The following is a 12,538-nucleotide window of genomic DNA, read 5'->3' as shown; positions in this document are numbered from 1 at the left end:
CGCCAGCATCAGCTTCGCACAGGGCAGGATCCGGCCCACAGTCACACACAGCTGGAGCAGAGCGATGGGCCTGTTGGCATGGCGAGGACCTGGTGCAGATAAGGGGCTGGCTCCTGCGCACCTTCCCCCAGCGCCGGGCGCCTGCCTGCGCCCTCAGCTGCCGCCTGGCCTCCCCTTAAATCAGCTCGGGCTGCCGCTCGCAGGGATTTACCCCCAGTGTCCCCCGCAGGACCCATTTCTCTGATTTTAGCATCCGGATTCATGTGATCGCAGGATCCATTTTCACAAAAACAAGCTTCCAGCCCTCTCACATAGGGACAAGGTTAGAGACAGGAACAGTCAGCCCAGAATACAAAGAATTGAACACTGCTTCTTATTTAAATCACCGCAGGTTTGTAAGCCAATCTTAAGAACATGGGGGTGATGCAAATGCCAAGGGCTGGCCGCTTGGGGCGGGGGGGTTGATCCCACTGGACGTCCCACTGCCAGGACGTTTCCACCCGAGCGGTACCTGCAGGATGGCAGGGGTGGGCGCACTGGGAGGGAGGGCGGCCAGCTCTCGTGGCCACTGGCCACCCTGTGGCACAAACCCCCCGACCCTTCCCCACAGGCAGGGACGCCCCTCTGCTCCCGGCCCGTTGCGCCCCCTTGTCCCGAGGGCCTGGGACAGCACTTGTTTCCTCGAGAGACGTTGGAGCCTTTCCCCTTCCCTGCCAGGGACCCGGCGGGGTGGCAAAGCCGTGCCCGTTCCTGCACGAAGGCCCAGTGCCCCAGACCTCTCCCAAATGCTGCCTAATTAGCACAGTAGCATGAAATGCCCCATCTACAGGGCTGCTCCAGGGGACCCGGTGCAGGGCGGCATGGGAGCACAGCAGCGCCTGCCACGCAGAGCCCCAAACAGCCCGTCATAACCAGAACTGAGCAGGACAGAGAGACAACATGGACACCAGCAGCAAGTTTATGTGCATTTCTATTGGGTTTGCAGATACATACAACAGACCCCACGCAGAGGCTATCTGTACCGTAACCAAAAAAAAAAAAAAAGTGGGGGGGGCTTATGACTTGTAAAAGGTTTTTCTTTTAGTGAAAGAGCAGGAAAGAAAGTCCAGAGACAGGCTGCAGCCTTTGCTCAAGCAGGCCATGGGGAAACAGCCTAGTCCCCCCCGGCCAGAGCTACGTTCGCTCGCTCAGAAAGGGCCAGCGCCTGTCGGAGGCAGAGGTGTCCCTGTGCTGGAAGAAACAATACTGAAAGCGAGGGGCCAAAAGACAAAAACCAAGCTAAGTCCCGGGGAACACGTCCCACTGCACATTCAAGACTGCAGCTCTGCAGAGGCTACCTAGACCCCATCTCCACTGCAGATGACCGCATCTGTTAAATGTGAATTTGCTGGAAACCTGGTGGAGGAAGGTGGGGGCACAGAGGCAACTCCTGCAGGCTGCTCCCCCCAGCAGCGAGGCAGGTCCTTCGCAAGGGCGCTGTACGTTTGCAGAGAGAAGACATGAAGAGCAACGCTATTGCTAGAAGAGAAATCAAAGCTGTTCCACTAAATACATCCACCACGAGGAATGGCTCAGGCCAGCTCACTTGAGCTTAAAGCAAAAGGAAGGCAATACTGAAAATAAAGTCTGTTGTAAAGAGAAGCTGCAGCAAGAAAGTTTCCAAATAAGCAGGGGTCTCCCAGAAAGTCCAAGGAAAAGAAAAAGTCTTGAGAAACTAAACAGAAGTCCCCCAAGCACCCCAAGCGCAGGCAGGCCTCGCGTGTCTGTCCATAAACAGCCTCCAAGCACAACCTGGTCCTTTGGGCAGAGCAATCAGCATTTGTCCACCCCATCCTGCAGACAAGAGAGTCCACAGGCGTCCTCCCAGACATGACGGCGGTGGCGCAGGCAGGGTGACAGCAGGGTACTTGGGAGATGCTCTTCTGACAAAGCGGATGGGAAAAGGAGAGAGAGAGAGAGACCTGTCTTAGCACCAGAGCACCAGCACAGCCTGACAGGACGGTCCGACTCCACAGAGGGACCAGCCCAGAACACGGTCCTTGCGGTGGTCCCAGTGATTCAGCTTAAGCAGAGTGTCATGGAGCAGACACAGAGTTTATCCTCCTGGAACCCCAGCTCTATAAATGCCTCCGAGTCCGCCCCGCTCAGCACCGCGGGATGGGCATCTGGAGGTCCAAAGACAGGGAAAAGGAGTTCAGGTGGAAGGACTTCCCCATCCCTTTGCACAACTGATCACACGCGCTTGTGCAAAACACTTAGGAATTAGACCTTTGGATTAACTGTTTAATACACTTGTGCACATGTGCGTATAGCAAAGAGGCAACTGTGAATCATAAGGCTATTGAGACATTTGCAGGTTTTGGGAATAGCAAAGGCCCCGTGGGAGGCCTGTGTGTACCAGGCACCCACAATTACTCTGCTTCTTTTTGTTCCCATTCAATACACAAAACCCATTCAACAGAGGAAAGACAGTCTCTTTCGCCCTCGTTTGCTCAGCTCGCAGACGAGAGAGTACTGCCAGTCAGGACATGAAAAAACGAGAGCAAGTCCAGGAGCTCCCTCCTGCCCGAGGCCAGATCCAGAGGAGGAAGGGAAAATCCAGTGCTGGGAAACACAGCTCTCCCCTGCTCAGCTCTTTTACTTTAACTCGCCTTGAGAGCGTTGATCTGGAGGTGGAGGAGGCGACACGTCCAGCTGTCCCAGTGCCGCACGCTGGAGGAGGGCCGGGGCAGCTCCACACACCTGCTTTCCTGAGCTGTGCTAGAGTTTAGGGGAGTCACAGCCTGCCAATGACAAGGTCTTTTAGTGAAAGGGCCGATCAGTTGAGTCTCCATATATTATTCACATACAGGGAGGTGGGTCATTCTAGTTTTCATATATATCCATATATAAAGTGTATGTTGCCCTGCACGTATTTTATATATCATATATATATCATATATATATATATATAATTTTAAAAACCCTCCAAAAACCTAAACTAGGAAATCTCAAAGCCCATGCAGGGCTGTCCCCTCACACTTGTCCGAGGACTGGGAGAGGGGTATCAGGTCAAGTCTGTGGAAACATTCGTATTACCCTCCCTTCCTTGCCCTACCTCTGGCTACCGCACAGCGGGCTCAGTCAGCGCCCTGAGTGCGTTCCTCAGTCCCACTCTGCCCCGAGGCTCCTATGCTCAGTTCTCCCAGGCTCTCCGCAGGGTCTGTGCTGTGTGTCGACTTTCCTGAGTGAAGGCAATCCTCAGCCAGGTGCTGCTCTGCTGGCGCACCCCCCGCCGCCGCTGCCTCGGAGCCCTCCTGAGATGGGTCCTTCAAAGGCTCCGACAGGTCCGTGTCTGCCCGGGGCACGTGGGCACACAGGTCCTGCACCTTCTTATTGAGGTCATTGCGCTCTGTTTGCAGGGCTCGACACAGTTTCTCCAGGCGCTGGATTTTCACCTGAAGCCCCTCTAACTCCTTATCCCGAAGGGTTTTCTGCAAAGAGAAAGGTAGCTCAGACTGCTGCCCTGGGGAGGGAGGCAGAAAGGGAGAGAGAAAACCCCAAAGGGAACTCAGGAGGAATATATTCGTGACTGAGCAAACACTTAGCATTCAAAGGACCTGGTGCTAGCGTCACTGCTTCTTTCTCCCTTTGCCCCCATGGAGGCCAAGTGCAGCTGAGACTGTCTCCAACTTCTTCCAAGTACCTCTGCAGTCATTAACCCTCACTTCTGCCACGCGATAGAAGACTCCTATCACCATGTACAGGGAAGGAAATCAAGCTGAAGGGAAAGACAACCCCCACCATACATCATGCCCGCAACAAGACAGAAGCTGTCCTGCTATTCCTCAGCTCCAGCCCAAAGCCCTACAGTGGGTCAACAGCTGCCTGAGTCAGCACAGGAGAAAAACCAGCCAGAGCCTCCTTACCTCTTCAGCCATTTCCAAGAGAGCCTTGTTGCTGCTCTCCCAGCGAGAACGGTACATAGTGGTCTCTTTCTCTAGCTTCTTGATTTTCTTAGTCATCTATAGAATCACAACGACAAAAAAGAAACAAATAAGCCACAGGCAGAGCACTGCAGTCGATTGCACGTAGGATACCCTCAAACGTGCACCCGCTTTCCCAGCGCAGAGAGCGAGACATTGCCATCCTTGCTGGCCTGGAAAACAGCTCCTCATCTCACTGGAGTCAACTTCACCGGTGGGAAACACCAACCAGGCAACAACAAATCCAGGAGCCAGAGGCTGATCTGATACATGTCAGGGCACAGCAGTTACCCCACAAGGATGGCATCCGTTTTCTACGAGCAGCCAGCTCACGGCCAATTTTAATACCAGTACAGCTGAACAAAGCCAAGGAGCTGCTGCTTCTTGGCTTGCAAAAGCAGCGAGGAGAGACAGACGGGCAGTGCCTCCAGCCCACACTAGCTCTGCGAGGCAGTGACAGAGTTACCCACCTTCTCCATCTCCTGTTTAAACGTTGTGAACACTTCACTGCTTTTGGAAAGGGTGTTCTGGAATTCTTCAAACTTCTCTGTGTAGAGAGCCAGCTGGGGGAAGAGAAAGGGTTACAGCGCCTCACTGCTCACCACAACACCTGACAGCCTTCCCACTCAGCCCTCCCCAGGAGGGGAGAGATTTCAGCCAAGAACGAGCTAGTTATCATGGGGCTGGACTTCACAACAAACTCACAGCACGGAGCTGCTCTGCCGCCATAGGCACTGGAGAACGGGGAACAACCCTCCCACTTTCTTACAGGGACATCCTTAGAGCGATGCGCCCTGTGAACGTCTCCTGGCCTCAACACGAAACACTTGCTGAGTCTGATTCAGCAAGGGATGTTCACATGAAAGCCCCAGCCCTGGGAAAGGCACCGGTAAAACCAAGGCCCCTTTCTCCAAGGAGGCAGAAGAGCTGAAGGAGGTCCCAGCTCACACTGTGCTTCCTGTGCTGACATGGGCTCACCAATGTCAAATTCAGCGACAATCCTGCCCCTGTGTTTTCCAGCTTAGGGAGCTTAAGTGGCTCATCTCTGTTGAGGGAAGAAAGAAAACAAAGCAGGCCGACCACACAGACCAGGTAACTCACCTGCTGCTTGAGATGGGTCTCCTGCTGCTTCATCAGCTCACACATCCTCTGCGACTCCACAGCTTCCTTCAGCAGCTAGGGAAGAGCAAATGCAGTTACCTTGCTGCCACCAGGGAAGGCTCTCAACATGCCCCTGCATGGCTGGTGCTTGGCCTCAGGCAGCAGAGGGCCGGGAGAAACATCAAGAGCAGAGCAGGGCTCCAGTCTCGCTCCTGAGGCAGCTGGGGGAACAGTCACAGGCGGGTACATGGCAGGCCTGGGATGGCCTGATCCAATTTGGGCTCCGCACTCGGAAGCTTGATGGTAACAAGCCTCCACAGAGAGACGAGGCAAAAAGTTTGCTGCCGTTAAAGAATCGCAGTCAGACTTACAAAGTCCTTCTCCCGCTGGTGCCTCTCCTCTGCCTCCTTCAGCATTTCCTGTGCTTGCTGGAGCTTGGCGTCCACCAGCTGCTGCTGCAGGTCCTTGTGTTTGAACACCTTATCGATGTGCTGCCAAGGAAAACACACCACTGGTCACTGACAAGCTCAGCTGGGGCCATGCTGCCCACATGGCAATGGCAGTGATCCCAAGGGAAGATCCCAGGAACCCGGAGGTCCCCTCTCCCCTCTGAGGCCAGCAGCTGTCACCATCCCAGGCACATACTCCACTGGCCAGAATGGAAACATCAGAGCAGCCCTACAGCAGGCCTCCTGCCCCGACCCACCTCCTCCCGCAGCTCATACTGCTCGATGAGCTTCTTGAGCCGCTCCGCCAGCTCCATGTTCTCCTGGCGCAGCTTGGAGTTCCTCTCGTTGTGCTGCTCCATCTGGAGCTGGATATCGTTCAGTGTCACCTGGAAGTGGGATGTCACCTCCTTCCGCTTCTCCTCTTCCTCCCGCGCACGCTGGACACCCTCCTCCTGCATGAGGAGGGCAGAGAGAGCAGGACCACATCAGCCCCTGTGCTGGACAGGTAGGTGAGCAATCCTGCCCAAACCACGATGCTCTAAACCCACCCAGCTCCTGCTATTGCTTATATCAATTGAGAAGGCACACTGGGCCACTGCTGGACTGCCCCCTTCCTCAGCCTGCTCTGGGCCTTTCCCCACCATTTCTCCAGTAAACGGGCCCTGAAATAATGCTCAGACACGCTGGGTAAGTTGTGTCTTGCCCTCCTAGGTGTCTATATGAATTTACCCTAAAGGCAGAGGTGGGCAGTGCTGCAGAGCTGTTTGGGATGTAAGGACATGCAGAAGTTTGCTGACCCCAGAGAGCTCTCCTGCACAACTGCAGCTTTAGCAAACAGCTGGATGGATAGTAACCAACACTCCAGATCGCTGCTAGTCACGGTTACCAAAAGACACGCTAGGTCCCGGACACTGCCCTACCTGCCTTCCCCTATGACATTTGAGCTAGTGCACAAAGCACCCTGCTCTCCTCTCAAGACAAGAGCATGTGTGCTGACCCCCGTGCCTCCTATCCCTCGCCTTTCTTGCAAAATGACGACTTAACAGCAAAATTAAAGCACTGCCCTGGAAGTAGACTGTGGGGAAACACAAGCGAAGGTAAGTTTGCCAAAGTGGCTTGCAGCCCCACAGCAAACGATCCGAGTGCTTGGGATCGAGCAGCTCCTGGGCTAGTGGGAAAACACGAGGCACTTGCCTTGAGGGTGCGGTTGTGTCTCTGGAGCTCACGGCACAGGCTCTCCAGCTTGCTGCGGGCTAGGATGGCTTTGCTGTGCTCGCTCTGCAAGTGGTCCTTCTCTTGCACCAGCTGCGTCTGCTTCTTCTGCAAGATCTTCATCTGTTTCTGGGAGTTACGGTGCTCTTCCAGCTACGGCAGGGGAGCAAAAGGAAAAGAGGCAGCAAAACACATCAGGGCAACGCTGTGACCTTGGGAGGGATCTTGGGAATCAAAGAAGTGCTCGCTGTCCTCCGAGGAGGACAAGAGCTTTAGATCACAAGCGGCCACTTTAGAGTGGAGCAGGACTGCCACAGAGTTCAAGGTCACCTCGGATGTGACTTTGCTCCTTCTCGAATTGATCATCCTGCTGGAATCCAAGAGACTTGTACATTTATCCAGCATTTCCACACGCACATTGCTCAAACAGAGCAGAGCTCTGAGCACATGGCCAGCTGCACGGCAGTCCTGAACACATTCACTTTGGACGCGCGCAGAAGGCCTGATGCTTCTGCGCGCTGGATCTAGGCACATGCCCAGAATTCCTAGCCCTAGGAGGCACATGAGATGCATTGGATTTTTTGTGTGCACATTCAGCCATGCAACACACATGCAGCAGTGCAGTGACTCTGGCAAACACATTTCTTGTTGGGAAATTATCAACAGAAACACAATGACTGAGTAGTAGAGACTGGAGAAAAGTGTTCCTGTTGTGCTCTGTCACAGCTGGGCCTGCCAACGTGCAGCTGAGGACTGCCTGCAGAGAGAGATCAGGACACGCAGGCCTCAGCATAACAGACCTGGCCACAGTACTCTCCTGAGACAGGACAGGCGAGAGATGCAATATTAAAGGAGAGGGAAAACAGACCTGAAATACTCTCCCATGCAGATCTGCCAACAATATTCCTGTCCTCGCTTGCACCTCTGCAGAACCCCTAAACGATGCCTGGCTGGACCAAGCAACATCTATCCTCTGGAATTTGGATATCCAGCATCACAGGGATCCCAGAACATACACTGCAAAGCTACATGAGCATACCTGGGCTGTCCCTCCCAACACCAAGAACAAAAATAAAGAATAATACAAAAAAAAAAATCTACAGCCATCTTCTGCCTCGTCAAACAGTCTCAGTCCTTGCTGTTGCAGTGTGTCCTTCCCCAGAGCCTGGAACGAAGAAATAAGGACTCACCAGCTCAGCGTATTTCTTGCACAGTGCTGCCAGTTTCTCCTCTGGCGTGCTCAGAGTGTTCAGCGTCTGCATCAGCAAAGTGATTTCTTTCCCTGGAACAAGAGACAGAATTTTAAAAAATATATCCCTTACACAGAGTTCTGGCTCATAAGGCAAGGATAGGAGAGACAGACCAGGCATCTGTGCACACCCCGTCTCACAGCCACAGCTACAATCTCCAGTGCCTTCTCTGGGCTCTGCCCCATAGATTTTACTGTGTACACGGGGGGGCAACTGAAGCGGGCGTGGGGAGACCTGGCTTTCAGAACGGGCACCACCACTGGGCTGGCTGCGCAGAGCTGTGTCTAGCAGAAGGGAAATGTGCAGAATTCAGAGGCTGCAGCAGCACTCAGGACCGGCCAGTGCCTTTGCAGCACTCAGTACATTTCCTCATGTACTACAAGAACGAGATGCCACATCATTTCCAAACACTGCCGTACATCATGCACCTAAGGTGCTTATTTCACTGAGCAGTTAGTGCAGTATAAAAATAAATAAATAACTAAATCAAATGTCTGCACTGAAGTTCTCAAGCTGGCTGCATACCACAGTGAGGAACTTCTTACCAAGGCCTTTGGCTTTCTTCTTTTCCTGCGCCCTCTTCTGATCCCGCTCCCCACACTCCTCGCCAGGTCGAAACTCTTCAGTCCCCTTCGAGCTTTCCTTCTCCCCATTCATCTCGGGGCTGCCCAACTCCTGGTCGCCGTTCCTCGGGGACTCACTACGACACTTCTCCGCTTCTTCCGGCTCCACAGGCTCACTCTGTCCGCCGTCCTCCCCTGGACCCTCCTGGCTGGCATCCACACAGTACGTGTTCAAGATGTCCTCAAGCTGTCTGCTTAGCTCTTCAGAGACGTCACGCACGGCAGGCCGGGAGGACTTCGTGTCCTCCTGTGCGAGAGGAGCTGTGGGAGAAGGGAACACAAAAGCATGATACTTCCCCCACACGGTCTATTCTCTCGTCTCTGTTACGGCCCTATAAACACACAGCACAGGGAAGGTTTCCCCAGCACCCCACTGCACCAGAGCAGGCTAAACTTGCAGCAACATAAGCTGCTTTGTTCTGGCTGCGTCTCCAGCCAGCTGCCCTGACAATGGAGGTGCATTCCTAACAGCCTCTCTTTTGATCACGAGAGCATGACCAAGCCCCTGACATCTGTCAAGAGCAAAATTTCACACCCCCCACCATCCTTTAACGAAAGCAGGTTTTGCATGAGTTTTCCTTCACAGGAACAGCCTGCTAATATCCCTGGAGCGAGGCTTTTTAAGGCTACAATAGATTTAAAACCCAAGTTAGCCTCTCTCGTCACATATAGAACAGCTGTACTGGGTCAGATCAAAGGTATCTTGTCCCTAAGAGCATCCAACAGCAGATGCTTAGGGAAGGAGTAGGCAGCCCATCCCTTAGTACGCGTCTTAGCTTCCAAAATTCCCCCAAATGAGACTCCTTGATAACAGACAGCAGTTGGTTATTAAACTAACGCTATGCACTGGGCATTCACTACATCCCACGTTTACTAGGCATCAGAATATACATAAGGCCGGGTGAATTTTAACTAAGCACCTACTTTACTAGACATGTTTTTTATTCCTTCTAGAGAATTATTTTTATGACTTGAAAAGCGCCGATAACAGGGCAGGTCACTCAACATAACACTGCCCCAGGGAAAGATTGTCTGACTTTTCTCCTGTATGGGATCCTTCAGGTCTAAGCAACAGCAAATAACCCATCATGTTCAGGTCAGGATCAAAGGCAGATGCAACTCCACACTTTGGTAACCTGTTCCCCAAGGCAGCAGTAACTACTTCAGAACTGCACATATGCAGAAGCGATAAGAAACAAGGATTTTCTGCTCCTGACATCACAACTGCTCTTATACAAGTAAAAAGAGTTGGATACAACAGCCCACCCTCCTATGGAGAAAGCAAGAGATCAACTCTTTTCAGGCTTGAAACCCACCCTCCCGCTTCCCTGCGTGCCGCTGCTCGGGCTGTCAGCACTGCCCCCAGCCACCGACAGGGAGCTGCGTGTCCCGGGACCGGGGGTCTCCCCACCTTCAAGGGGTGCTGCGGCCTCAGGTAAGTCGCCTTCCTCCAGCACGAGGCTGCTGCTCATTTTGGAAGAACTAGCAGGCCGCAGGGCAGCTTTGGTCTCCCCACCTTGGTTCTTCATCACGACTTTTCTCCCCACTCAGTCTCAACAAACCCTAGCAAAAGAGAAACAGCAACTACGTTTAATTTTAAGAAGTAACAGATTAGGGGGTTATAGCAGGATTCATCACCTTGCTGGGGAGTCAACGAGAACCGATGAACTCAGAACGGAGAAGCAACTCGTCCCTGGGGAGGCTGCTTCCCCACTGCCAGCTGCCACTATCCCACCTGCGGCTCAGCGCAGAGGAAAGCAGCATTTTGCGATTTGCGCCTGAACGCAAAGGCCTCTATATCAGAATAATTCTTCTTCCAGTTGAGAAATGCTAGAAGCAGCCCCTTCTAGGGCAAGGCAGCAAATCCCGAATCACGTGCAGCATGTAGGGCACATCTTTCTCAGCACTGTTACTTCCCCTTGCCCCACCATATTTTCCTCTTGGAACATTTCTCCTCCCTGCTAAGAAACATGTTTCACAGCTGAGAGTGATCTGTGCACACTGGCAATAAATCCCCTGTCTACGCGGAAGACCCAGAGACCAAAGCCTCCGCAGGAGAAAAGTCAGCACCAACTAAAACAAAAACGCATACCTGGCTGGAGGAAAGTGTGCAGCTCCCAGGCAGAGCTGGAGCTCAGCGCTGAAAAGATTAACTAGCATCACCGTGAGCCACAACGAACAGCCCGAGCTCAGCTCCCCGCTCGTCTCCCTCCTCTCTCCCCCAGCAGGGTATGTTCTCCCTGACTCTTTCCCCCGCGTTCTCTGCTCCAATCACGATACTAATTACAAAGCAGAGGCAGCCAGTGCTCCTAGTCTAGAGCCAAGGGAGCGTTCTGCAAGAGGTGGGAAAAAGCCTTTGCTGCAGTTTTGCAGTCATCGCCCAGGGAGACCCGAGCTTTCTCCGAGAGAGCAGCCCAGGACACGGCTGCCGAAGCAAAACACGGGCGAAAACGAGGAGCAGGCGCAGCAGCCAAGCACGCGCATCACGCGCCCCCAGGCCGGCGAGGCTGCGCCCCCTCCCACGGCAGGCCCGCGGCACCCAGCGCCCCGCTCTCGCCGAGCCCCCGGGCGCTCCTTTTCCTCCGCTGCTGCTGGAAACAGCGCAGCCCCCGCGCGCTGCCCCAGGCGCCGGCGGACGACGGCCGGCTCCGCAGCACCCCGGGCGAGGGGCAGCTCCTCGCACCCCGCCCCGCCCGGCCGCGCCGCCCCGGCACCCCCTGCCCTCGCCGCCGGCACCCCTGCGCTGCCCCACAGCTAACGCTGCCCCTCCTGCCCGCTCCGTACCGACCCCCGAGGTGTGCCGCACACCTGCCCCCCCGCTGTACCCCTTGCCTGCCCCCCGGTCACCCCCATCCCTGCCCCCCAGCCACCCCCCGTGCCTGCCCCCCTCAGCCGTGCCCCATACATGCCCCCTTGCTGTACCCCCGCCTGTTCCCCACAGCCGTGCCCCACTCCTGCCCCCCGCTGTACCCCTGCCTGCTTCCTACAGCCGTGCCCCACTCCTGTCCCCCAGCCAATACTCCCTGCCTGCTCCCCCACAGCCACCCCCACACATGCCCCCCGCTGTACCCCTCACCTGCCCCCCAGCCACCCCCGTGCCTGCCCCCCTCAGCCATGCCCCACACATGCCCCCCGCTGTACCCCCCGCCTGCTCCCCCAAGCTGTGCCCCACTCCTGCTCCCTCGCTATACCCCCCACCTGCTCCCCACAGCCGTGCCCCACTCCTGCCCCCCAGCCTCTTCCCCCCACCCCGGTCACCACCCCCGTTAACACCCCCGGCCCGGCCCTACTCCCCCGTTAACAGCCCGCCCCATGGCACCCCCAGGGCCTTGCCCCCCCTCCCCACCCCGACATGACGTTCCAGGCGGACACACACACCCCCAACCACCGCAATGACGTCATCCACGTACCCCGTGACGTCACCGCCAGGGGTCTGACGCGTCACCCCCCTCCCTCCTCAGCCAATCAGGGAGCAGGAGCCGGCGGCACCCCGGCACATCAGAGGGAAGCGAAGACGGAGCGGCCTCCTCCCCGGCGCCGCCCCGCCGGTCCCGCAGCCGGCGGCGGCTCTCTGCCCGCCTCCCTCCGGCCTCCGCGCTCAGGCCACGGCTCCGGCCCGGGCCTCCCAGCGTGCGCGCATCGCGCATGCGCCCCCCGCGCCGCCGGCCAATCAGCGGCTGCGGCGCCGCGAGGCCCGCCGGGAAATACCGGTGAGAGGCGGCAGTGGCGGCGGGTCCGCCGGTGGCACTACCGCTCCCGGCGTGCCGCGCGCGGGGCCGGAGGGGGGGGCGCGAACTACCACTCCCGGCGTGCCGCGCGCGGGGCCGGGGGGGGGCGCGAGCTACCGCTCCCGGCGTGCCGCGCGCGGGGCCGGAGGGGGGGGGCGCGAACTACCGCTCCCGGCGTGCCGCGCGCGGGGCGGCCGTTACCGGCGCTGA

At 56.1% G+C, this 12,538-nt stretch overlaps 1 protein-coding gene across 2 annotated transcripts; it reads right to left on the bottom strand.

The window, feature by feature from the left end:
* Positions 1-952: 952 nt before the first annotated feature.
* TXLNA (taxilin alpha) lies at positions 953-12,241 on the bottom strand. 2 transcript variants are annotated; one of them, XM_068917658.1, is made up of 13 exons: positions 12,011-12,223; positions 10,693-10,740; positions 10,012-10,163; positions 8,523-8,861; positions 7,918-8,009; positions 6,710-6,880; positions 5,773-5,967; positions 5,438-5,557; positions 5,067-5,141; positions 4,436-4,528; positions 3,909-4,004; positions 3,098-3,473; positions 953-2,783 (listed from the first exon to the last, which is right to left on the bottom strand). In XM_068917658.1, exons 3-12 carry the CDS (start codon positions 10,127-10,129, stop codon positions 3,120-3,122), a joined length of 1,653 nt encoding a protein of 550 aa, XP_068773759.1. In that variant the 5' UTR covers positions 10,130-10,163; positions 10,693-10,740; positions 12,011-12,223; the 3' UTR covers positions 953-2,783; positions 3,098-3,119. The 2 variants fall into 2 exon arrangements, with proteins under 2 accessions (XP_068773759.1, XP_068773758.1); XM_068917657.1 differs by lacking the exon at positions 10,693-10,740 and having other exon boundaries at positions 12,011-12,241.
* Positions 12,242-12,538: the final 297 nt, after the last annotated feature.

This window comes from Struthio camelus, chromosome 23 (assembly GCF_040807025.1).
Source record: "Struthio camelus isolate bStrCam1 chromosome 23, bStrCam1.hap1, whole genome shotgun sequence".
In the NCBI taxonomy this organism is placed as follows: domain Eukaryota; kingdom Metazoa; phylum Chordata; class Aves; order Struthioniformes; family Struthionidae; genus Struthio; species Struthio camelus.
Note: the sequence above shows the minus strand (reverse complement) of the source record. Positions and strands in the feature narration are given on the sequence as shown.